General features: G+C 36.1%; 1 protein-coding gene across 2 annotated transcripts in view; it reads left to right on the forward strand.

The window, feature by feature from the left end:
* Window positions 1-26,420, forward strand: part of ADGRG7 (adhesion G protein-coupled receptor G7) — a 113,207-nt gene that overhangs the window by 52,048 nt on the left and 34,739 nt on the right. For both annotated transcript variants that reach the window (XM_037835673.1, XM_037835593.1), the window contains 3 exons: window positions 18,909-19,072; window positions 19,421-19,576; window positions 22,137-22,249. In XM_037835673.1, the coding sequence (XP_037691601.1) occupies window positions 18,909-19,072; window positions 19,421-19,576; window positions 22,137-22,249 (433 nt within the window). The remainder of the gene's footprint in view (window positions 1-18,908; window positions 19,073-19,420; window positions 19,577-22,136; window positions 22,250-26,420) is intronic.

The following is a 26,420-nucleotide window of genomic DNA, read 5'->3' on the forward strand; positions in this document are numbered from 1 at the left end:
GAAAATGGTATCTTTTTCTTGAGTGTCTCTTCAGTTTGTTCATTTCTAGCATATAGAAACATTACTGACTTATCTGCATTAATCTTGTATCCTGCTACTTTGCTAAATTTGTCTATTAGCTCTAGTAGCTGTATCATCGCTTTCTCGGGGTTTTCCAGATATAAGATCATATCATCTGCAAACAATGACAGTTTTACTTCTTCCTTTCCAATTTGGATGCCTTGTATTTCTTTGCCTTGCCAGATTGCCCTGGCTAGCACTTCTAGCACAATGTTGAATAACAGTGGTGATAGCGGGCATCCTTGTCTTGTTCCTGATCTTAGGGGGAAGGCTTTCAGTCTCTCACCATTGAGTACTATGCTGGCTGTGGGTTTTTCATATATGCTCTTTATCATATTGAGGAAGTTTCCTTCAATTCCTACCTTTTGAATTGTTTTTATCAAAAAGGGATGTTGGATTTTGTCAAATGCTTTTTCAGCATCTATTGAGATGATCATTTGATTTTTCCCTTTTGATTTGTTAATGTGTTGTAATACATTGATTGATTTTCTTATGCTGAACCATCCTTGCATGCCTGGAATGAACCCCACTTGGTCATGGTGTATGGTTTTTTTAATGTGTCTTCGGATTCGATTTGCAAGTATTTTGTTGAGGATTTTTGCATCTGTATTCATTAGGGAGCTTGGCCGGTAGTTTTCCTTTCTTGTAGCGTCTTTGCCTGGTTTTGGTATTAGATTGATGTTAGCTTCATAAAATGTGTTAGGTAGTGTTCCATCTTTTTCAATGTTTTGAAAGAGTTTAAGTAAGATTGGTGTCAATTCTTTTTTTAAAGTTTGGTAGAATTCTCCTGTGAAGCCATCTGGCCCTGGGCATTTATTTGTGGGAAGCTTTTTGAAGACTGATTGGATCTCTTTGATTGTGATTCATTGGTTAAGGTCTTCTATTTCTTCTTTGGTCAGTCTAGGTTGTTCATATGTTTCCAGGAAATTGTCCATTTCCTCTACGTTATCCTGTTTGTTGCCATACAGTTGTTCATAGTACCCTCTTATAATTTTTTAAATTTCCTTGGAATCTGCAGTAATGTCACCTTTCTCATTCATTATTTTGTTTATATGGGTCTTCTCTCTTTTTGATTTTGTCAGTCTAGCTAGGGGCTTGTCAATCTTGTTGATCTTCTCAAAGAACCAACTTTTGGTGATATTTATCCTATTGTTTTTTTTGTTCTCTATGTCATTTATTTCTGCTTTAATCCTTGCTATTTCTTTTCTTCTACTTGGTTTAGGTTTGGTTTGCTCTTCATTTTCTAGCTTCTTCAGTTGATCCATTAGTTCTTTGATTTTGGCTCCTTCTTCCTTTTTAATATATGCATTTAGTGCTATAAGTTTCCCCCTCAGTACCACTTTTGCTGCATTCCACAGGTTTTGGTATGTTGTGTTCTCATTTTCATTCGTCTCTATATATTCAGCAATTTCTCTTGCTATTTCTTCTTTAACCCACTGATTGTTTAGGAGTGTGTTGTTTAACCTCCAGGTGTTTGTGAATTTTCTAAGTTTCTTAGGGTTATTGACTTCTAATTGTATTTCATTGTGGTCAGAGAATGTGCTTTGAATAATTTCAATCTTTTTAAATTTATTGAGCCTCGTTTTATGTCCCAGCATATGATCTATTCTGGAGAAAGTCCCGTGAGCACTAGAGAAGTATGTGTATCCTGGTGATTTGGGATGTAATGTTCTATATATGTCTGTTAAATCCAATTCATTTATCAGATTGTTTAGGTTTTCAATTTCCTTATGGTCTTCTGTCTGGTTGATCTATGTATAGGAGAGAGTGATGTGTTGAAGTCTCCCACAATTATTGTGGAAACATCAATTGCTTCCTTTAGTTTTGCCAGTGTTTCTCTCATGTATTTTGTGGCACCTTGATTGTGTGCATAAACATTTATGATTGTTATTTCTTCTTGTTGAATGGCCCCTTTTATTAGTATGTAGTGACCTTCTTTGTCTCTCAAAACATCCCTGCATTTAAAGTCTATTTTATCTGAGATTAATATTGCTACACCTGCTTTCTTTTGGCTGTAGCTTGCATGAAATATTTTCTTCCATCCTTTCACTTTCAATTTCTTTGTGTCCCTGTGTCTAAGATGAGTCTCTTGTATGCAGGATATTGATGGTTCATTTTTTTTTATCTATTCTGCAAATCTGTATCTTTTAACTGGGGAGTTTAATCCATTTACATCCAACGTTATAACCATGAAGGCATTTCTTGAATCAGTCATCTTATCCTGTGGTTTATGTTTGTCGTATGTATTTTTCCCTCTTTCTATTAATATCCTTTAATATACCCATACCGAATGTCTTTAGTACTGAACCTTTCTCCATGTCTCTCTCTCCTTTCTTTGTTTCTCTGTCTGTACGGCTCCCTTTAGTATCTCCAGTAGGGCAGGTCTCTTGTTAGCAAATTCTCTCAGCATTTGTTTGTCTGTGAAAAATTTAAGCTCTCCCTCAAATTTGAAGGAGAGCTTTGCTGGATAAAGTATTCTTGGTTGGAAATTTTTCTCACTCAGAATTTTAAATATGTCATGCCACTGCCTTCTTGCCTCCATGGTGGCTGCTGAGTAGTCACTACTTAGTCTTATGTTGTTTCCTTTGTATATGGTGAATTGCTTTTCTCTTGCTGCTTTCAGAACTTGCTCCTTCTCTTCCGTGCTTGACAGTGTGATCAGAATATGTCTCAGAGTGGGTTTATTTGGATTTATTCTATTTGGAGTTCGCTGGGCATTTATGATTTGTGTGTTTATGGTGTTTAGAAGATTTGGGAAGTTTTCCCCAACAATTTCTTTGAATACTCTTCCTAGACCTTTACCCTTTTCTTCTCCTTCTGGATCACCAATGAGTCTTATATTTGAACGTTTTATGTTATCTATCATATCCCTGAGGTCCATTTCGATTTTTTCAATTTTTTCCCCATTCTTTCTTTTGTGCTTTCATTTTCCATTCTGTCATCTTCCAGGTCACTGATTCATTGTTCAACTTCCTCTAGTCTTATGCTATGAGTATCCAGAATCTTTTTAATTTGGTCAACAGTTTCTTTAATTTCCATAAGATCATCTATTGTTTTTTTTAGTCTTGCAATGTCTTCTTTATGCTCTTCTAGGGTCTTCTTGATGTCCTTTATATCCCATGCCATGGTCTCGTCATTCATCTTTAGTTCTTTAATTAGTTGCTCTAGGTACTGTATTTCTTCTGATCTTTTGATTTGGGTGCTTGGGCTTGGGTTATCCATATTGTCTGGTTTTTTCATATGCTTTAAAATTTTCTGTTGTTTTTGACCTCTTGGCATTTGCTTAACTAGGTAGGGTTCTTTTAGGATTTTTAGGCCAATTGAAATCCTTATGTCTAATTTGTCAGATCTACAGCTTCATGGAGTACACTTTCTGTGACTGACCAGCAGGTGACGTCCGTGAGCCACCTGTTCCCCTCAAGCCAGTTCTCCCTGGCTTTGTCTCTGTGGTGAGTGGGGGAGTAAGTCTTGTGGGGTCCAGTTGGTGTACCAAGCTTGCATGTATAGTTGGTTTTGCCCACCCTGTATAAGGGGCATGTGTCTGGGCGGTCAGGGAGGGGGGCAGCTCTAACAAGCAGATCTCCCTGGTGTTCCTGGAGTTTTAAATCTGCTGCAGTAGTCTAATCCTTCAGTTAAGTCCTACCACAGTTTGTCTCTGCCACTGACCCACAAGTCCTTGGTATTGGTGTGTGGCCCCTGAGACTTGTGAGTGGGTCCCTCTTCCAGGCCTTACACCCCCTGGTCCTCTGTTGAGGGATGACTGTGCTATGTCACAGGTGAGTGCCGTCCCCCCAGGGTGGTTCTGGGCTGCTGGTCTGTGTAGGGAGGCTCCCAGTCTGCTGAAATGTTGTCTGAATGGGGCTTGTTAATTCCCACTGCTCCACCTCCCAACTCTGGGACAACAAGCTGAGGGTGCAGGGAAGACTAATGTCCATGCCCAATTTTGTGGTGTATGTGTGTTATTGTAAGCACTTCCATCACATTCGGTTGTCTGGGGCAGGTCTGGGTTATGGGGCTGGTGATGGGCAAGAGTGTTTCCTGTCCACCAGGATGATGGCTGTGAGAGGACTCCCCCCTTTTCTTGGGAAGTTGTGGTGTTTAGAGAATTTTCTCAGCCACTGGATTATTGCCTTTTGTCTCAGGGCTGTCAGTTCTGCTCTTGTCTTGACCTGCCCAAATTGCAAGTCTTTGAGGCTTTCTGTATTGGGCTTCTTAGAGTAATTGTTTTAGAAAATGAAAAAAAGATTTAAAAAAAGAAAAAAAAAAGGGCCCTCCCGGCAGATCTAATGTGTTATTGAAATGCTAAGAGACAAAGCAGTTAGGGCTATTAAGGAAAGATCCAGGGATCCAGGGGGCAGAGAGATCAGTTTTTCTTCGGGTTTTGCAAATGAGCCTCAGGGCCTGAGCTCTGCCCTTCCCCTTTCTATGTTCACCAGAACTCCAAAAAGCCTCCGCTTTTATTTTTGAGTTTGTCTTGCTGTTTTTTGCTATGCCTATCTCCTCTCTGCTGGGCTGGCTGCTCTCAGATTCTCTGGTGTCTGGTCTCAGTCTATCTATGGTTGGAGTTTGGATCAGTAGAATGAGTTTCCGATAACAGCTGCCACTGCAGTTCTCCCTTCTCCTTCCCAGCACTGACAGCCCCTCCTCCCATGGGATTGAGCCTGGCAGGGAGGGCCGTGGGTCCCCTGGCCGCAAAAACTTACAGATTTTGCTGATCTCAGCAGTTCCACGTTTTCATGAGTGTTGTATGAAGTATGCCCAAAGTCAGATTGCTCTGCGGTGTCCAGTCCATGCAGTTCCTGGCTTTCTACCTACTTCCCTGGAGGAGTAACTAAAACATAGACCTCACCAATCCACCATCTTGCCCCACCCTCGCAATTTCTTCTTTATGCTCTTCTAGGGTCTTCTTTATGTCCTTTATATCCTGTGCCATGTTCTTCCTCATGTCCTTTATATCCTGTGCCATGCTCTCATTCTTTGACTGTAATTCTTTGATTAATTGCGCCAAGTACTGTGTCTCTTCTGATCGTTCGATTTGGGTGTTTGGGACTGGGTTCTCCATATCATCTGGTTTTATCATATGCTTTAAGATTTTCTGTTGTTTTTTGCCTCTTGGCATTTGCTTTGCTTGATAGGGTTCTTTCAAGTTATAAAAAATACCAATCTAATTTTTCAGATCTACAACTTGGTGGCATTCACTTTCTCTAACTAACCAGCAGATGGCGTCTGCGAGTCACCTATTCCCCTCAAGTCAGTTCTCCACAACTTTGTCTTTGTGGTGTGTGGGGAAATGATTCTTCTGGGGTTCAACTTGTGCACTCAGTTTGGGTGTGTTGTTGGTGCTGTCCTCCCTGAATGTGGGGCATATGTCTGGGTGGTTAGGGAGGTAGGGCAGCTTTAATATTCAAACCTCCCAGGTGTTCCTGGAGATTCAAGGCTGTTGCAAGAGTCTAAGCCTTCATTTCAGTCTTGCCACAGATTTTCTCAGCTGCTGACCCACAAGTCCCCAGCACTGACATAGGGTCCCTGGGTTTTCCGAGTGGGCCCCCCTTCTCAGCTGTGATCTTCCAGGACCTCTGCTGCGGGTTTTCTCAAGGGAAGCCCCGGGCCTCCAGGCCATGCAAGGGCACTCCCAGCCTGATGCAAAAATGGCTGAATGGGACATTTCAACCCCCCCCCCCTTTCCGCACAGCTCTGCCTTCCCAGCTCCGGGACAACTAGCTGTGGGTGCACCCAAGGCCACTGTCCACGGCCAACATTGTGGTGTGTGCGTGGTGCCATGGGATACACTCCCTGTCAGACTGGGTTTCCTGGCATGGCTCTGGGCTGTGGGTCCAGCCCCTGGCAGGAGTGTCTCCAGCCCTCTGGGGAGCTGGCTGCAAGCGGTGTGGTTTCTTTCTCCTTTTGGCTCTCCCCTCTGCCCCTCCGGCCCTGAGGCAATCAGCAGTGGCCTACCCTCCACACCAGACACCAATAGGTTGGCACAGCCCGCTCCTGCCATGCTTCATGGCGCAGTTCTCACCATCACAACTGCAGCCTCTCCTGTTTTGTTTTTTTTTTTTTTTTAAAGAACTAGTCCTTCTCCAAATGCCAACCCTCGGTTTCCCCACACTGCAGTGTGGCCGTGGGACTTTCAGCAGGCTTACTCACTTGTTTCAGAATGCAGACTCCCAGTTTCACCAAGTGCGAGGTCCCTGTGGTTTTAGCAGACCTTGTCCAGCTGGTGCATTGCTGGAAGTGGTGTTCTGGGTCATTTTCTGGTTTTTAGCTAGTATTTTTCATGGAGCTGTTTTTTTGCCCTGTCTCACCTAGCTGCCATCTTAGGTTCCGTCTTCAGTCCTTTTTAAAAAAATGAGATTATAGCTGTATCTAAAGCCCACCTCCTTATCGCTTCCCATCACTTCTCCCCAGAAGTTACATCTTTCTAAAACTGGTGTGTATCACTTTCATGGTTGTTTTTGAATTTTTTTTATGTATCAATAAATGAAATATCCTATTGTTGGGATATTATAAATATTTACATAAATGGTATTATGCTGCATGGCACTTTTTTTACTAGAGAAGTTGTAAGTTTACAGAAAAATCATAACGCAAGTACAGACTTCCCATGTAACCAAACTATTATTAACACTTTGCATTAGTGCGATATGTTTCTTGCAGTTGATGAAAGAATATGATTATAATTGTACTATTAACTATAGTCCATGGTTTATATTAGGCCATAGATGTGAGGGTTGGTTTCTGAACTCACAATTCTATTTCATTGGTCTATATGTATAACCTTGTGCCAGTGCCATACTATTTTGACTACTGTGGCTTTGTAATAAGTTTAAAATTATTTATTCTTCTTTCTCAAGATGGGTGTGGTAGTTTGGAGCTGTTATGTACCCCAGAGAAGGCCATGTTCTTTTAATCCATTCCTTTGGGTGCAGACCTATTGTAGGTGGGAAATTTTGGTTAGGTTATTTCAACTGAGATGTGACCCACCCCACTGAGGTGGGTCTTCATCCTCCTACTGGAGTACTTTATAAGAGAATAAAACACATACAGAAGCCAACAGAGGAATAAGACAAGCTCATAGAAAAAGGCCCCAGAGAAGCTGAGAGACAAGGAGACACACAGAGGCTCAGAGAGGAAGCCACTGAAGCCAGAAGCTGGAAGCAATGAAGCCTGGGAGGGAAGGACCAGCAGATGTTGCCATGTGCTTGCTATCTGACAGAGGAACCCACGCTCGCCAGTAACCAGTCTTCAGAGAAAGTATTGTCCTGTTGATGCCTTAATTTGGACATTTTCATGGCTTTAGAATTGTAAATGTGTAATCTAATAAATCCACATTGTTAAAAGCCAGTCCATTTCTGGTATATTGCATTTCGCCAGCTTTAGCAAACCAAAACAATGGCTTTAGCTATTCAGGGCCTCTTATACTTTCATATAAATTTAATGAATGCCTTTTCCATGTCTGCACAGAAGGTTGTTGGAATTTTGATTGGGACTGTGTTGAATCTGTAAATTGCTTTGGTTACTGTGATGGTTAAGTTCACGTGTCAACTTGGCCATATGATGGTGTCCAGGTGTCTGGTCAAGCAAGCACTGGTCTAACCATTACTGCAAGGACATTTGTGGTTGGGCAATAAAGCAGAAGGTGGTTTATTAAATCATCTATCAATTGACTGCACCTGTGACTGATTACATCAACAAAGGGCGTGTCTTCCAGATTGAGAGAATTCAAATAGCTGGACTTAATCCAATCAGTTGAAGACTTTTAAGGGAGAGAGAGAGGACCTTCACTTCTTCAGCTAGCCAGTGAAGCATTTCCTGAGGAGTGCATCAAACACCTTCATTGGAGTTGCCACTTTGCTGCCTGCCTACAGAATTTGGACTCATGCATCCCCAGAGTTGTGTGAGACACTTTTATGATATCTTGTATTTAGAGATATCTTTTGCTGGTTCTGTTTCCCTAGAGAACCCTAGCTAATACAGTTACAGTTTACATCTTAACAAAATTTAGTCTTCCAATCCATGAACATGGAATGTCCTTCCATTTATTTAGGTCTTGTTTGATTTCTTTTAGGAAAGTTTTATAGTTTTCTTTGTACAGGTCCCTTGCATCTCTTGTTAGATTTATTCCTTGATATTTGATTATTTTAGTTTCTATTGTAAGTGGAATTTTTTTGTTTTGTTTTGTTTTCCCCATCAGATTGCTCATTAAGAGTGTATAGAAACACTACTGATTTTTGCATCTTGATATTGTACCCTGCCACTTTGCTAAAATCATTTATTACCTCTAGTAGCTTTATTGAGGATTTTCCAGGATTTTCTGTATAAAGGATCATGTCATATGTAAGTAGGGAGAGTTTTACTTTTTCCTTCCCAATTTGGATGCCTTGTTTCTTTCTTGACTAATTGCTCTTGCTGGAACTTCCAGTAAAATGTTGAATAGTAGTAGCGATATTGGGTAACCTTGTCTTGTTCCAGATCTTAGAAGGAAAAATTTCAGTCTTTCACATTGAATATGATGTCAGCAATGGGTTTTTTCATGTATGCCATTTAACATGTTGAGGAAGTTATCATGTATTCCTATTTTCTAAGTGTTTTTATCAAGAATGAATGCTGGATTTTGTCAAATGCCTTTTTGAATCAATTGGGATTATCATGTGTTTTTTTCTTTTGTTTTGTTAATATGGTATATTACATTAATTGATTTCTTTATATTGAACCACCCTTGCATACCAGGGATAAATCCCACTTGATCATGGTGTATAATTCTTTTAATGTGCTATTGGATTCAGTTTGCTAGTATTTTGTTGAGGATTTTTGCATCTATATTCATAAGGAATATTGGTCTAGAATTTTCTTTTCTTGTGGTATTACTATCTGGCTTTGTGTTAGGGTGATGTTGGCCTCTTGGAATGAGTTAGGAGTAGTCCCTCCTTTCAGTTTTTTGGAAGAGTTTGAGAAGGATTTGTATTAATTCTTCTTGGAATGTTTGATAAAATTTACCTGTAAAGCTATCTGGTCCTTGGCTTTTCTTTGTTGGAAGGTTTTGAATTATTGATTCAATCTCTTTACTAATTACTGGGTTTTTTTTTTTTTTTTTGAGATCTTCTATTTCTTCTTGAGTCAGTGTATATAGTTTATGTGTTTCTAGGAATTTGTATCTTTCCTCTAGGTTTTCTACTTGTTGGTTTACAGTTGTTCATAGTATCTTCTTATGGTCCCTTTTGATTTCTGTGTGGTTAGGAGTAATGTCTCCCTTTTCATATATGATTTTAGTTCATTGTGTCCTCTTTTTTTTTTTTTTATTGTCAGTCCAGCTAAAGGCTTGTCAATTCTGTTGATCTTTTCAAAGAATCAATTTTAAATTTTGTTGATTTTCTCTATTTTTTTTGTGTGTGTTCTCTATTTCATTTATCTCTACTTTAATCTTTGTTATGTCCTTCCTTCTGCTTGCTTTGGGTTTACTTTGCTTTTATTTTTCTAAATTTTCTAGTTGTGAGGTTAGTTCTCTGAATTAAGCTCTTTCTTGTTTTTTTGATGTATGCATTCAAGCTATACCTTTCCCCCTCAGTACTGCCATTATGGCATCTGCATAGTTTTGGTATATTGTGTTTTCATTTTCATTCACCTCAAGATATTTTCTAATTCCCCTTGTGATTTATTCTTTGACCCATTGGTTGTTTAAGAGTACACTGCTTAATTTCCATACATTTGTGAATTTTCCAGTTCTCCCTCTGTTATTGATTTCTACCTTCATACCATTGTGGTCAGAAAAGATACATTGTGTATTTCATTTTTTTTGAATTTATTGAAACTTGTCTTGTGATCTAATATGTAGTCTATCTTGGAGAATCATCCATGTGTGCTAGGGAAGAATATGTTTTCTGCTGCTGTGGGGTGAAGTGTTCTTTATATGTCTGTTAGGTCTAGTTGTTTTAGAGTATTGTTCAAGTGTTCTGTTTCCTTATTGATTGTCTGTGTAGATGTTCTATCCATTATTGAAAGTGTTGCATTGAAGTCTCCTGCTATTAATGTAAAACTGTCTACTTCTCCTTTCAGATCTGCCAATATTTACTTCCTATATTTTGGGTCTTTGTCACTAAGTGCATATATATTTATAATTGTATTTCTTTTGTGAAATTGATCCCTTATCAGTATGTAGTGACCTTCCTTGTCCCTTGTAAAAGTTTTTGACATAAAGTCTATTTTATCTGATATTACTATAGCTATCCCAGCTCTCCTTTGGTTACTAGTTGCATGATATATGTTTTCCATCCTTCCACTGTCAACCCACTTGTGTCTTTGAATTTAAAGTTCTGCTTTTTTATCCATCTGCCAGTCTCTACCTTTTGACTGGAGAGTTTAATCCATTTACATTTAATGTAGCAACTGATAATGCTGGACTTCCTTCTGCCATTTTGCTTTTTTGGCTTTATAAGTCTTATACCGTTTTGTCCCTCAATTCTTCTGTTAATGCCTATTTTCATATTTATTTGAATTTTTATATTGTACCATTTTCACTCCCTTCTCATTTATTTCTATATATATTTTTCATATATTTTCTTTGTGGTCACTAAGGAGCTAAAATGTAATATCCTAAACCTATGGTGATTACATTTGATTTGATACCATCTTAACTTCAATAACATAAACATATGATTTTCCTTTACACTTCCATCCCCCCATCTTTTTGTTGTACTTTTACAAATTATCTGTATGCATTGTATGTCCAAAACCATAGATTCATCATATTTTTTGTGCCTTTATATTTTCAAACCAGTAAAAAATAAAAAGTGGAGTTATATACCAAAAAATACAATATAATAGTACTGGCATTTATAATAACCTCTAAGGTTATCTTTAGCAGAGTTTTTTATTTCTTTATGTCACTTTGATTTACTTTCTAGTGTCCTTGCCTTTCATTCTAAAGAACTCCTTTCAGCATTGCTTTTAGGCAGGTGTAGTAGCAATGAATTCCCTCAGCTTTTGTTTATTTGGGAATATCTTAATCTCTCCCTCCTTTTAGAAAGAGAGTCTTGCCAGCTATAAAATTCTTGGTTGGCAAATTTTTTCTTTCAGCACTTTAAATATTTTTTCCCCATCCTTTCATGGTTTCTGATGAAAATCAGCATTTCATCTTATTGGGATTTCCTGGTACATAACTCATTGCTTGATCTTTCAGTTTTCAGAACTCTTTCCTTGTCCTTGGCTTTGGACAATTTGATTACTATATGTCTGGGCATGATTCTCTTTGAGTTTAACCTGTTTGGGTTTTTTGGATTTGCTGAATGTGTGTATTCATGTCTTTTGTTAAATTTGGAAAGTTTTTTTTGTTTGTTTGTTTGTTTTACCAGTATTTCTTTGAATATTCCTCCTGCCTCTGTCTCTCTTTCTTCTCCTCTGGGACTTCCAGAGTGTGTATATTGTTATGTGTTATGGTTTCCCACATGTCTCTCAGGTTCTGTTTACTTTTAAAAAATTTTTTTCTTTCTGTTCCTCAGGCTGAATGATTTCAATTGTATTGTCTTTGAGATTATTGATTCTTTCTTCTGCCAGGTGCAATTTGCTGTTGAAACCCTCTAGGGATTTTTTTTTTTTCATTTTAGTTCTTGTGGTCTTCAACTCCAGTACTTTTGTTTGGTTCCCTTTTTATATTTCCAACTCTTTATTGTGATTCTTATATTGCTCTTTCCTTGTTTTCTTCATATCTTTAGTTCTTTCTTTGTGTTTTCCTTTGTTTCCTTGAGCATATTGAAGATCATTTTCTTAAAGTCTTTGTCTGGGATATCCAAAATCTCATCTTCTTGGTTGATAATTTCTGGATTTTTATCTGTTACTTTGGATAGGGCATCATTTCCTGTGTCCTTGTTTTCTTGTCACATTTTATTGCCCACTGTACATTTTAATGTTTTAAAGTGCTAACTCTGGGATGTAGTCCCTGAACTGTCTGTTCCTTAAGTTTGTATACAGTTAGTGATATGACAGAGATTTCCTTGAGTGCCAGGAGCTAACAAAAACAAACAAAATCTATAAGCACCTTTCACAGTTTTTGCAAATTGGCTCTGCTTTGGCTGGTGGTCTCCTTCAGAGTTTAGCCTTCCTATCAAGAAGATCACAGGAGGAGAATTTGAAATGCAGTGTCCTCTCTCTCTTATGAGCCTGTGTGGAGCCTGGGCTTATGCTTTCTCCTGGCCTTAGGAATTCCCAGTTTCATGGAATTTGAATGTTTCCTCTACTCCATTTGAAACAGACTTTCACCTCCTCCTGGGTTCTCTAATGTATGGCTTAATGCAGATAGTTCTTTGCCCTAGGCAGTTTGACTTAAATTATTTCTTACACTGTTTTAGCTGTCTGAAGCAAACTTCCTTTTCTTGTTTTTTGTTTTTTTTTCACCTGAAAATCCTTTTCTGGTGTTTCATCCATGTAGTATCAAGGATATTAATTTTAACTTATCTGATAAGTATGAAATAGGTATTGTTGTTTTTCTTTTACAGCTTGGAAGTTCAAGTTTTTTCCTTTTCCAGCTTAGAAGTTACATTTATATTTTTCTCTTCCTTGATTTGAAAATCTTTCCATGTGTTTTTAAACATTTGGATATCTTATTCTGGGACTTGCTGTTCCAATACTATCATCATTTTTCTATTGGATTGTATAACTTTTGCTTATTTGTCTTTAGAAATCCTTTAGTATTCTAGAAGCATCGAGGATTCTTTGCTGGTTATGTAGGTTGCAGACATCTTCCCTTCAGTTTGTAGCTATCTATTTATGATGACTTTTGTTATACCAAAATTTAAATATAATGCAGTTTGTTGTGCTATTCCTTTCATCTATAATTGGTGATTTATATCTTGTTAAAAGAAATTTTTCCTTACATTAAAGTAAAAAAGATAGTATCTTAGGTTTTCTTCTAAATATTTTCTGTGTTTGTGTTCACATTTAGGTTCTGTCAGATTTAGATTCATTGTACACAGAATTTATTCTTGTGTTTGGTGAAAGGTAGAGATTTGGCTTTTTATTTCATATATGTAAACAATCCATATAGTGGACTGGATTAAATAACTCTACTAAGAAACAGAGACTCTGAATTGAAAGGGACTCATTTTTATATTGATAAAAATTACTACCCCCAAGAAATCTATATTTTAATTATTTACTCCCCTGAAAACACTTCATTGAAACATATAAGCAAATACTAACACCAAACCACTAAAATAGGGGAGAGAGTTTCTATCCCAGAAACTGAAAATCAAGTTGAAAAAAATTAATAAACTTATGTTTATGTATATTATGTGTTTATATGCTTTTGTTTGTAGATTGAAAACAGATATTAAAATTTCTTTTCAAATGTCTAGAGAATGATTTAAAAGCTGACCATTTATTAAGCCATAAATAAAGATTATAAATTCTGTAAAGTAGAAGTTACACAGGACAGTTCCTGACCACAATGCAATAGAACTAAAAATGTAGCAGAAAAGAATCATCCTAATTTTATTTAATTAGAAAATCTCATCATGGATAGTGGGGAAACTAAAGTGCAAATTACAAATTATTTGGAAATTAATGGCAATGAGAACACTACATATCAGAACATATGGGATGTGGACAAGGTGGTATTTAAAGGAAAATGTCTATTCTTTGATACATTTATTAGAAAATAAAAGAGATTGTTAAAATGTGAACTAAACATTGAGCTGAAGAAGCCTAAATAAAAAATATAAATATAAAGAAAGAAGAAAAGAATTTTCTGTAGAAAGAAATTAATATATCTGTATAAATTAATAAATCAATAAACACTATAAAAAATGGATTTCATGAAAAGACTTGTGAATAGGTGAACTTTTGACAAGCTTGATTGAGGAGAGAGAGAGAGTATATGCAGAAAGACAGACTATATATAAAGAAACATCACAAATAAGAAAGAGGGTATATCTAGAAATATGGAGATTTTTAAAAATTATAATGTGATATAATGTAAATTTGACTAATGAATCTGACCATGTAGATGAAAATGATGATGTTCTAACAAAGGACCGAATTTGATTCAAGAAGAGGTAGAAACTTGAATAATCCAATAACATAGAAGAAATAAGAGAACTGAAAAGGAGCTAGTTTCCAATACTTTTATATATAAGTTCCACCAAACTTCTTATTAATAGTTGTTTTAAAATTATTGCAGAAAATTAGTAAAAATGTTGAAAAATCTTCTCAACTCTTTGTATGAATTTCACATAATGTCGGGAATTGAGTCATGTCCCCTTCAAAAGTCATGTTCTGGTCCAAACTGCTGGTCTTGTGAAGATGTTAATAGTTAAGATGTGCTCAAATTGAATGAGCTTGGCTTTATATGGCTGAAGTCCTTATAAGCAAAGGAAATTGGAGATAGAAAAGAAGGCAGAGGGGAGCAGCCAGAAGCTAAAAATTAAGGGAATATAGAAGAGACAGGAGAAGATGCTGCTATGTGCATTGCCATGTGAAAGAAAAGTCAAGGACCAAGGATTGTCAGCAGCCAGCATCAAAATGACACAGTTTTCAGGGAGAAAGCTTTGTTTTGTTGAAGCCTTGATTTTGAACTTCTAACTCAAAACCGTAAGCCAATAAATTTCAACTCATTGTATGGTATTGTTTTAATAGCTGGGAAGCTAAAACAATAACCTTGTTAGAGTGACAGATGAGGCAATAAACTAGCTAAATAGAGCAAATTTCACTAATAAATGTTCTGGGTGTTAGGTGAAATTTCTTTGGGTGATGAGGTACAAACACAGATAGCCAGCCAGGAATGCATGAAACCACAGCTTTGTTAGATCAAAGGCCCCGGAGAGGGAGAGGGGTGAGTGAAAGTGGCAAAGGATCCTGAAGCTTACCTAACCTAGGCTAGGACCCCCTGCTAGGATTCATGGAGAGGGGGCTAAAGAGAGAGCTCTTGCCTTTATTGTGACCTAGAGGAGAGGGTTGGTCTTTCCCATGGATACTGGGGATTGGCAGTTTCAAACTATGCAGAACAAAAAGCAGAAGCTACAAAGGCCATTTGCAGAAGCTTATGGCAGTTTCTTATTATCAAGTCATATGGAGATACAGGCCTTGCTAGTAAATTATGTGGTGCAAAAGGCAGAAGTGGCAAGGAGCCATTCAGAGAAGCTGAGGAAGGCTGTCATCCTCCAAACAACATGGAGTACAGGCCTAGCTAGTTGTGATTACACTCAGGGTAGGGCTAATTGGGGTGGTCAGTCAAAAGGGGAACTTATGACTAAGCCAGGCAAGATGACAAGGCATCGGATATAATTCATTTTATGTCATTATGATGAACACAGAGGCAATAATCTTAAATGAAACTATAGGAAATAAAATCTAGAAGTCACTAAAATAATATTGCTTGATCATTACAGTTTACCCCCAAAATATGGAATGATTCAATGTTGTAATCCTCTACAATAGAAGAAAAAATGCAGAAAAATATTTTAACAATAAATAGTGTTGTGATAAATGAGTTAACCCTTTTGAATAAAAATAAACATAGATGTATACCTTATACTAAACACAAAAATATATTTTAGGTAGATTAATTAAATAATTTAAAATAAATATAGATTTTATTTTTATAATCTTGTAATGGAAAAGATCTTTCTTAGCAAGACATGAACCTGAGAAGGCATTAAGGACAATTAAAAGATTTGTCCATGTAAAAATTTAAAATCTTATGTTTGAAAAGATTCCCTAGAAGTGGTTAAAAGAGAAAAAATAGAACAGACTGAGAAGAAATGTTTGCAACGAGTATTAAAGATAAAGGACTCGTAGGCGTAATATGTAGAGAGTACCTACAAATAGATATGAAAGGGTAAACAATCCAATATACAAATGGGCAAATGATATGTACAAATAATTATAGAATAAGACATATATAGAATTAAAAGAAGATTCTCCAGCTTACTAGTAATGATAAATCAGGGAAGTTAAAAATTAAAACAAGCTACCATTTTTGTTACCAGACCAAGGCGGTAGATTCTGTTGCCCGATGTGCTCAAATGACCAAACCCTGAGACACCGGGTTTCAAACAGAGAAGGAGTTAATTGCTAGGCGCGAAGCAGGAGAACAGATGGCCTGTTGGTCCAAAATCTATCTCCCCGAACTGCGGTATTCTGATAGTTTTATAGCATCAAAAGATGGGCGGGTTTTAGGATGATGAGTACATTGGCTCCGGATGATGTAATTGGAAGTGATCTAATTATTGAGCATGCGCAGATTGATTACATGCTTAGTCACAGAACGTATATAAGAAAATGGTAGCCTTTATGTGATGATGGGCATGATTTTTAATATGATGATGAGATACAGGTAACTTGTAGATTAAAGTCTAAGGTACTGCAGATGTCAGGCAGGCCCATTTTAGTTAGATCCAGCTTTGGTTATCAAGATAACTTTGGACTTTGGGTGGGTTAGTTCTGCGCTGACCCAAGACCCTTCATTAATAAACATTAGGGGCCGTCTTTAATGATCATAAGACTCTAAAGTAGAAAAACTGGAAAAACGGTTATAAGTAAAGGTCGGTCTTGGGGTTTTTACAATCACAAGGGCACAAGATAAAGGCTTTACAATCATTATCAGAGACCAAGGCAGCTGGATTACAATTCAGGTTTCAGGTATTTCCCTCTGTCTACTCTTAACATACCAGAAAGTGAAAAGGAATATCTATATAATTATTCAGTAATCATAATCAATCCTTAAATCCTAACTTATCATTTACATTTTTTGCCCATAAGATTGAGAAAAATTAAAAAGATTGATAATATCAAAAATTGGAAAATACATAGGAAAAGAGTTACTCTAATTTTGTGTTTGTAGAAGTATGAATTGCTATAGCTTTTCAGAGGTTAAACATGCATCTAATTAGATCCAACACTTCCAATTGTTGAGGAATTCAAGAAGAATGCTTGTACAAGTGCACAAATAAAAATATCTATTGCAGCATAATTTTGGTGTCAAAAATAAGAAACAGACCACATGTCCATTATTAATGGCATAATTAAATAAATTGTGTGATCCATAAATAACAAGATATTTATACAGTTAAGAAGAAAAATGATATACAACTATTTATACTGTTGTAGAAAGATATTGCCAACATAATAAGTGAAAAATGCAAGAATGTATATAACATAATTCCATTGGTACAAAATAGCTCATCCTTACCTGTATGGTGTATGTTTCTGGAAGGTCAAATAGCATATATTAAGGGTGCTGTAGGAGTGAGGCAATGCTGCAGGATTGAACAAAGGAGTGAGCAGACACTTTAAATTTTTTATCTATATAATTCTATGGATTTGAATTTTATGTCAAGTATGTCCTTTTGTAGAAACAAAAGAAGCAAAGAACCCCCCCCCCCCAAAAAAAAACCATGAAGAATAGAAAGGAGCCCTACTGTACAGTTTTTTTAAACAGTTTTATTCACACACCATACAATCCATCCAAAGTGTACAATTAATGGCTCTCGGTATAATCAGAGTTGAACATTCAGCACCACAATCAATTTGAGAATATTTTCATCGCTCCCAAAAGAAAAATCTCATTGCCCTTATACTCCCTAGTATTGGCACTTAATATTGGTATGGTATTTTTGTTACAATTGATGAAAGAATATTGCAGTCTTACTGTTAACTGTAGTCCGTGGTTTGCATTGGTAGTATTTTTTCCATATACCACCCTATTATTAACACTTTGTAATTGTGATGTACTTTCGTTCATGGAAGAACATTCTTATATTTGTACTATTGACCATGGTCATCATCCACAACCCTACTGTACTTTTTAGGATTAATTTTGACTTCTTGTGTACAGGAGAAATGCTTGGCTAAGGACATCATGCCATGGAAAAAAAACAAACAAACAGAAACCAGTGTCTTTATTTCCAGGTAGAGGACAAAGGAACATGGCTGGCAGTGAGGGCATATTTTGGGAATGCCTTACTTGCCTATCTTTCAGACTGAGCAGGCTGGTCTTACTGCCACTATTTTAACTTTCCTGTATATCAGTCATAAAAGATAGCAGAGTACAGGGAAATACTTCTGGTATAAATGTATACTTGTTGCTGCTATTTTAAATTTGACCAACAGTTGTACAGAGTGTTAGGAGGCATTGCTTAGCTGGTTCTTTTGACCACCCTGCCATGACCAGGTCAAATGCAAAATTTGATGCTGTGGCCATGCTCTTCCAGGATTTCTCATGAACAGCTGACCACTGCTTCTATCACCCTGAAGAAATATGCCCCTGTAGTATTCCAGTCTTGGAAAAGCCCATGATTGCCACAAATTAGCAGAGATAATATGTTATTCTCAAAAATTCACTGGTATGCATAATTTAAGTCCCTTGTTCTGTGATTCTATACCACTGGTCTCTGCTTAGTCCCTCTGAACAGGAAACAGATGTCAAGGGGCACTTCTCTAGGGACCGCTATCCTGGTATTCATCCTTTGCTGTTTTGTATGATGTCTAGTCATTGGGGTAGCAGCACGGGCTGCTTGGGCTACATGAGGTCACGTTCACTCTGTCTCACTGCACTGAAAGCAAGATGTATACTTTATGCATGAGATCCTTGCAATATGTTTATGAGGTAGATTGTTCCCATTTAGAAGGTAAGGAAACTGAAACTCAGAAAAAAATTAAAATGGGTGGGATGGCCAACCATGGGTTATATATGTTAATCATGTATTGCAATTAAATAAAGTTTCAGCCAGCAAACCATTCTAACTGTAGTTGATTCAAATATTAAGCAGCCTTCCAGTTTAACGATGTGGCACTTTATTTCGTGCTTACGCTAGGCATCATATATTGATTTTAAAGTCCTTTTTTTTCCCCCACAGCTGACACCACGGCATGTGGATTTGTAATGTTTCAAAACAACAAGCTTTTCCAATCAAAAATTTTTAGACCAAGATCAAATTTTAATCAAAGAGTTATCTCAGGCAGCATTGAGACAAGTGATTCTGAAAAGAGAGCTTCTGTTGAAATGGTCTTTAATCCAAAGGTGAGTTTTCCCATTAACAGAAAAAAAAAAAAAAAAAAAAAAAAATTCAGCCCACCCTTGACTACAAAAGCAAGGGTAGTTTTGGTAGCAGAAATTCACATATAAATCTAACATTTATTGAAAGCATTCATTTAAACCTCCCTTTCCCCATATCTTTTGTCAGGCTAGCTAAGAGCAAAAATAACTAATTTGAATCCTATGTCCTTCCCACCCACCCCCAATCCATGAGGACAGTGCTAATGTTTAGTAAATATTTAATTGGTTTCTCATATGCGTATGCTAACATGAGTTTTGCTACCCAGGTCAGTATTAAGGAATCAGTAATTTTATTGTCTTATCAATTCACAGCACAACCAAAAGCAATTTGATCTCCATTCCTATGCCTGTGTCTTTTGGAATGTTACAAAAGAGGATTGGAGCACGGTTGGCTGTTTCAAAGAGAGGCGCACTGATGGATTCCTTCACTGCCACTGCAATCACACCACCAACTTTGCTGTATTAGTGGTAAGGGTATATATAGTAATTTCTTCTCAGAGAATTTTCCTTACACACAATTCTAGTATGTTCTAATGGGAGATAACTTTGAGGTTGAGATTACAAAGATACTCGACTTCTCAGTTTAAATAGAAAAAGGGGGATGGACTGATGGGGGACTAAAGGAAAGCAATGGGAAAGGCAAGTAGAATAGGGGCTTTGTTTTTGCCATATGGTTATTGCATTGATGAATTTGGCACTGTTGTGTCTTATAACGGGAAGGGAGCTGATGTGTGAAAGAGGAGCAGACAGAGTGCCTCCAACTAACTGGCATGTTCTGAAACATGAAGTTTTTGTAGCCAGAGTTAAGGCTTTATAGCTTTGTGTGTTGGGGACAGGTTCAGTGCATACTTAGCTATGGGTAAGCAGTTTAAATAAAAAAACCAATGCCCTTTTTCTATTGGAATCATCCAAGTTACTAAATGTATGCCAGATTATATGAGGAAAAGTTCTTGAATTCATTCAATTTGTCCCACAGTTCCTCTGAATATTTACAGGTGAGGTTCCTTAATTCTTTTAGTCCAAAGCTGCACTGTGCAAGTGACTAGCAACACTGAGTTCTGGTATATAGCTATTTCTGCATCTCTGAAATTCTTGGGCTGAGTCTTTTAAGAAGATGGGCTTCTATATTTTCCATTTCCAGGAACCTATTATTTTGGTGAAACCAAAAAATGTTCGTTTATATACTTGATGGAATTTTTTTCTAGGCATTGGAATGGGGAGGGATGTATAGTTTCTTCCCCGTATAAAAGGGCTTTGAATGTTATGAATTTCTCAAAGAAAAGCAGTTATTCCCATTCCTCAGTGGCTATAATATATGTATTTGGGAAGTCAGTGGAGATCAGTAGAACATATTGGTCCAGCATAGATTGTCAAAGTATGGAATCTTGCTTCTCAAAATTTTTTGAGCTAACCATAGTTTTATTATTTTAATTATCAAAACTTTCTTGTTTAATTGATTTGAGTATGTCTTTTTTAACTTGCATTACATCGAGGTTTGCTTTCTCAAACAGAAGATACTAAAGACAAAATTTTAACTCTTTAAATTCTATCTTAATTGTTGTGTAAACCCACAACTTCTCTAATAAAAAAAAAATTTTAAATACAAAATAAATAAATAAATAAATAAATTCTATATGAAGGTCATCAGGATCATTCATTAGCTGTAGTAAAGCTCAGATTGCCATACATATTAACTAATTCTGACTACATTGCCATAGTTCTCTCCTATTTTGAGGCCAGGCTTTCAGGTATTACTTCTTACTAATTTCTGAGTCTGTCTCTAGCAATGAATACCTACCCACATTCCCAATTAGTTTTGGGTTGTAACACTTAACAAAAAAGACTATTTAGAATTGTTTTAAAGTAAGAGTAGATGGTCTCTGAGTGAACAGATCCAAAGATCTGTGGACTTGATGATTCTTTGTGCTTCCACTTAGTTAGTATACTGCACACAGGAAATAGTATGAAATTTTTGTTTTACTATTTTTAAAAGTAAATATTCATTGTATAAAGTATGAATGTTTACTTACTAAACAAATATGATGATATGGAAAATGTTTATGATATCTTAAATGAGAATAGCAATTCACCTGTAATCCAATTATGTTAACAAATCCCTATATAGTTGTACAAGAGACATGGATAATATTTGTAAGTGCATAAAAGAAGAATTCTTGACAGTGGTTACCTCTGGAGAGGAGATGGATTTCAAGACGTAGGATATAATGTGGGGTAGCTGGCAGTGAAGAGGGACATTTGATTCTATATTAAAGTATATATTGCTTTTCTAATATTAGCAATTTAAAAAAATAAAAAAGTACAGTTTCCAGAGTGGCTGTATCATTATACGTCAAGGATTGTATGTTATGTGAATATATCTCAATAAAATTGCATTTAAAAAAAGAAATTACAGACAAGCAAAAAGAATTATATATATCCTATTCACCCAGCGACCACTGTTACTACCCCTCCAGATTTTTTTTGAGTATATATTCACATTGAATTTACTTTTCTATGCTTATGTACCAACATGCTGGAATAGATACAATACACAAAAATGAGACCTGCTTTTTAAATTTAATTAATAGGATAGTATACACATCTTTCCATGTCTCAAAAATATTTGTACAATTTTATTTTTAGTGCACCAGCTTGGATATGCAGGTTTCCTCTTGTTACACATAAAAATAATGTAATGGATAAGAGAAGCAACTTTATCCAATTTAGACCTAATCCAAACAATTTTGATTTAGACATTGAGGAAAAGTATATATTTTTTACCTAATTGAATTAGAGAATTGTTCTCAATCTCTACTTCAGATAAACTGCTTTGATCTAAGGAGTTAAGATATTTTGTTTATAACTATGTCAACAGCTTTATAAAAAAGAAGAGATATCTGGCAACAATCTGGTTCTTTTGTCCTATGCTAGGTCTTCATAATGTTGATTTTCATCAGTGTTTCAGGAATGGTTATTTCCTGAAAAAGAAAAAACAAAAAACAACTAAGAGTCCTAACTTATTTTTCAGAGTTTCAGAAAGATATATAAATATCCTGCATCACTAGATGTATTATCCACTGTTGGATGTGCACTGTCCATTGCTGGTCTGGCTCTCACGATTATATTTCAGATTGTCACCAGGTAAGAGGGGAAGCAGGCTCTTCTCATAAGAGAAATTGCTATACTGATCTAATTGATTCTGAGCATATTCTCACCAGAATACAGTCAGAATGTGAAGGGAAATCAGAAATTTAGTTCAACACGATCATTTTATAGAGGAGGAAGTCCAGATAGGCTAAGAAATTTACTTAAGCTCCACAACTAGTTTATGTCACAACTCTTTAGGGTTGAATAGAATCTTGCCTACCAAACTGCATTTCAAAAATTGCAAAGAAATTTTCCTAATAAAATTAATTAAAAATATATGTGTACATATAAAGTTTTCAACCCTTTGGCTGTTCCTCAAAAAGTTAGACGTAGAATTACCGCATGATCCAGCAATTCAACTCCTAGATAGGTACCCAAAAGAATTAAACAGGAACTCAGATAGATACTCGTGTACCAGTGTTAATAGCAGCATTACTCACAATAGCCAAAAGGTAGAAACAGCCCAAGCATCCATCAATATATGAATGGGTAAATGCAATGTCTTATAATCATACAGTGGAGCATTATTTTGGCATAAAAATAAATGAAATTCTGATACATTCTACCACATGGATGAACCATGAAAACATCATTATGCTATTTGACACAAAAGGACACATATTGTATGATTCCATTTACATGAATAATCTGGAATAAGCAAATTCATAGAGACAGAAAAGAGTTTATTAGGAGATGGGGGCAGGAGGGAATGGACAGTTTATTGCTTAATGGGTACAGAATTTTTTTGGGGTGATGAAAAAGTTTTGGAAATAGTGGTGATGGTTGCACAATATTGTGAATGTAATTTATGCCACCGAATAGATATTTAAAAATGGTTAAGATAGTACACTTCATGATAAGTATATTTTGCCACACTAAAACTAAAACAAAAACATTTAAAGTATTCAAATGATGAAACTTTTTAAAGATTTTGAATGCCAAAGGTTTTTTTTTTTTTAAAAAAAGTCTACTTTTAAGTAATTACCTAAAAATGTGCATCTCTACCTTGACCACCTCACTCAAGGTCCAGTTTTGTATCTCACTTGGTATTTTTGTCACCCGCTAGATTTTAAACAATCTGTAATCTCTTATAAGCTTGTTCACTCGTAAGTTTATTGGTTTTCTGTTTTCACCTTCAGCATGAAAATTCATGAGGCTGGTGATCTTCTCCAATTTTGTTGTTTTTGTTTGTTTTGTTTTGTTTTAATCACTGTATCCTCAGGGCTGAGCACAGTTCCTGACCTGGATTTAAGGAATATCTGTTGAATTAATGGTTTTATTGTGCATTTCTACCTGTTTCTCCCCTCAAACTCCAGATGTATCAAGATGAACTCATCTTTCCTTCAAAATCAGTTCTCTGTACTAATTCCTTTGCAAATATTTTCTTAGGAGTGTAGAGTCAGAATTTTATGTTTTTATTGTTATTGTTATTTTTGAATTTTTTCCAAAGTTTTATTTTGAAAAAATTAAGCACTTATAAAAAAGTTGAATGAAGAAAACACTGAACATCTGTATACCCTTCATCTAGATTCACCAATTATTTTACTGTACTACTTCTTCATTTCTCTTTCTATTTTTTTTCTGAAAGGGTGAAAGTAAGTTGCAGATGTCATGACTGTCATCTCTAGATTCCTCAAGCATATACCTCTTAAGAAGCAGGACATTCTCCTACAGAGCATAATACCATTCCCTGCTTAGGAAATTTACTGAAGAAATTTAACATTAATACAATAATATCATGCTATATATAAACCACGTTCAAATTTCTTTAATTGTAATATTCTGTATAGCTGTTTTCCTTCCCTTGGTTCATATGTTGTCATGTCTGTTTAGTCCCCTTTAGCCTAGAATAATTCCTCTGTTTTTTTTTTTACTGTTGTTTTGTTGTTTTGGTCCTTCATGGCATAAACATTTTTGAAGTGTCCAGGTCAGTTATTTCATAGAATGTAGAATATTCTATAATTTCTGATTTGTTTGAATTATTCCTCATGATTAGATACAGGTTAAATCTTGTTGGGAATACTGGATTAGTGATATTGTGTCCTTTTTTAGTGCAGCACAACAAGAAGTACAGGATGTTAGTTTGTCCCATTATTGGTGGTGGTAAGTTTGATCATTTGTCTTACGTGGTATCTGCCCGGTTTCTGCATTGTAAAGCTTCATTTTTTTTTTTCCCTTTTGCAGTCTATGGAGTGATACTTTAAGACAGTGAATATTTTGTTTCCCAACAAACTTTCATTCACTTGTCTTGGTGTCCAAAGATGATCCTTACCAGGATACAGTATTACATTGGTGGTTGAAAATGATGAATTTCTCACTTTGTCATTAATTCGATGTTTACTAGCAGCCTTGTTTTGTAAAGAAGAGCACTCCAAAATTTAGCCAGAGGGGGCCCCTTCATGCTGTTTTGTTACTTCCCTATCGTGTCTTCAAGCACTCCCTTATTTCAGGCACAGCAGATGATCCAGGCCCATCTTTTACTTTCTCGGCCCCTTTACCTGGAACCGGCTATTTCTCCAAAGAGCCAGAATTGATTTTGACTCCTCTTGTTTACTTTTTACACCAAATGAGTGTCTTGCCATTCATCAAAAAAATTTTACATTGAATGCTTATTATGTGCCAAGCACCGTATTAGGAATAGATACAAAACTATGAACAAGACAGACAAGCTCCCATCACTCATGGTATTTACATTCTTATAGAGGGAGCCAGACATTATACAAATATATATACAAATGAACATAAATTATAAATTTTGGCAAGTGCCTTTAAGGAAAATAAGAAATCTCATTTCCATCTGTAAATGTCCCTTATATTTGTTCCTCATTTTTATTTCCCTCATTACTATACTTGTATAGATAATTATTCAGTCCCATGCAGATTAGTTACAGTAGCTACATTACTAGTCTCTTTGACTAAAATCTCACTCCTTTCAATTGTTTCCAGATTTTTTTGCATCCTCTGTCAACATGTTTCTTAGCATAGTTCTGCAGTCATAGATGGCACTAAAACACAAGAGGAAACAAAAAAGAAAATTAATTGACTTTTAAAACCCCAATCAAATAGTTTATTTTGTTTGCAGGCAGATTCCCATATAATAATAATGCACAGAATATAGTAATGTAAGAAGGGTCACGCTGTTTTTTAAATGCCCTTGCTTCTTTCTGTTGATTGTAACTTATGTTTGAAACTGGAGAAAACTTAGAAACTTATCATATATTTATAGAAAGGATTCTTCTTAAACCTTTCAAAAGACAATGAAAATTTGAGTCATTCAGAAAATCTCATAAAATATCAAGAGGATGGAGAGAGTTCCATTTGAATATAACTCTTTATTCAGTGTATAAATCTAAAGACAGAGAGGTCTTGATGAACAATAAAAAATCATAAAGGAAATGTAATTGGCAAACAGACTTATTCATCATTCTGGAGTATTAGAAATAGAGAGGTGCTTGAAGATGTTAGAACTTTAAGCACTGCAATAAACCTAGGGAAATGGTTATTCTAGGATGCCTTGCAGTCTGAAAACTCCAGAAGGATTTAGAGAATAGTGATGTAAGATTTTATAAGATGTATACTATAGTATATAGAAATCTGTAATGTGTCATTGGAGGGAAAAAAGAATATATCTACCTTTAAACAATAAGGAAAACAATATATGCACAACAAAGAGAGTTTTCATGTCTCACTTCTGAGATCAGATTTATTGATAGCCACTATGCTGGTTTGAATGTATTATGTCCCTCAAAATGCCATTTTCTTTGATGTAATCTTATGTGGGCAGATGTATCACTGTTGATTAGATTGTAATTCTTTGAGTGTTTCCATGGAGATGCACCCCACCCAACTGTGGGTGATGACTCTGGATAATTTCCATGGAGATGTTACCCCATCCATTTATTGTGGGTCTAAATTAAATCACTGGAGCCATATAAATGAGCTGACAAACAGAAGGAACTCAGTGCAGCTGAGAGGAGCTACAGCCAAGAGGGAAACTTTGAAGAAAGCACAGGAGCTGCAGTTGAGAGACAGTTTGAAGACAGCCATTGAAAGCAGACTCTTGCTCCAGAGAAGCTAAGAGGGGACAAATGCCCTAAGAGCAACTGAGAGTGACATTTTGAAGAAGAGCTGCAGCCTAGAGAGGAATGTCCTGGGAGAAAGCCAT

This window comes from Choloepus didactylus, chromosome 1 (genome assembly GCF_015220235.1).
Source record: "Choloepus didactylus isolate mChoDid1 chromosome 1, mChoDid1.pri, whole genome shotgun sequence".
In the NCBI taxonomy this organism is placed as follows: Eukaryota; Metazoa; Chordata; class Mammalia; order Pilosa; family Megalonychidae; genus Choloepus; species Choloepus didactylus.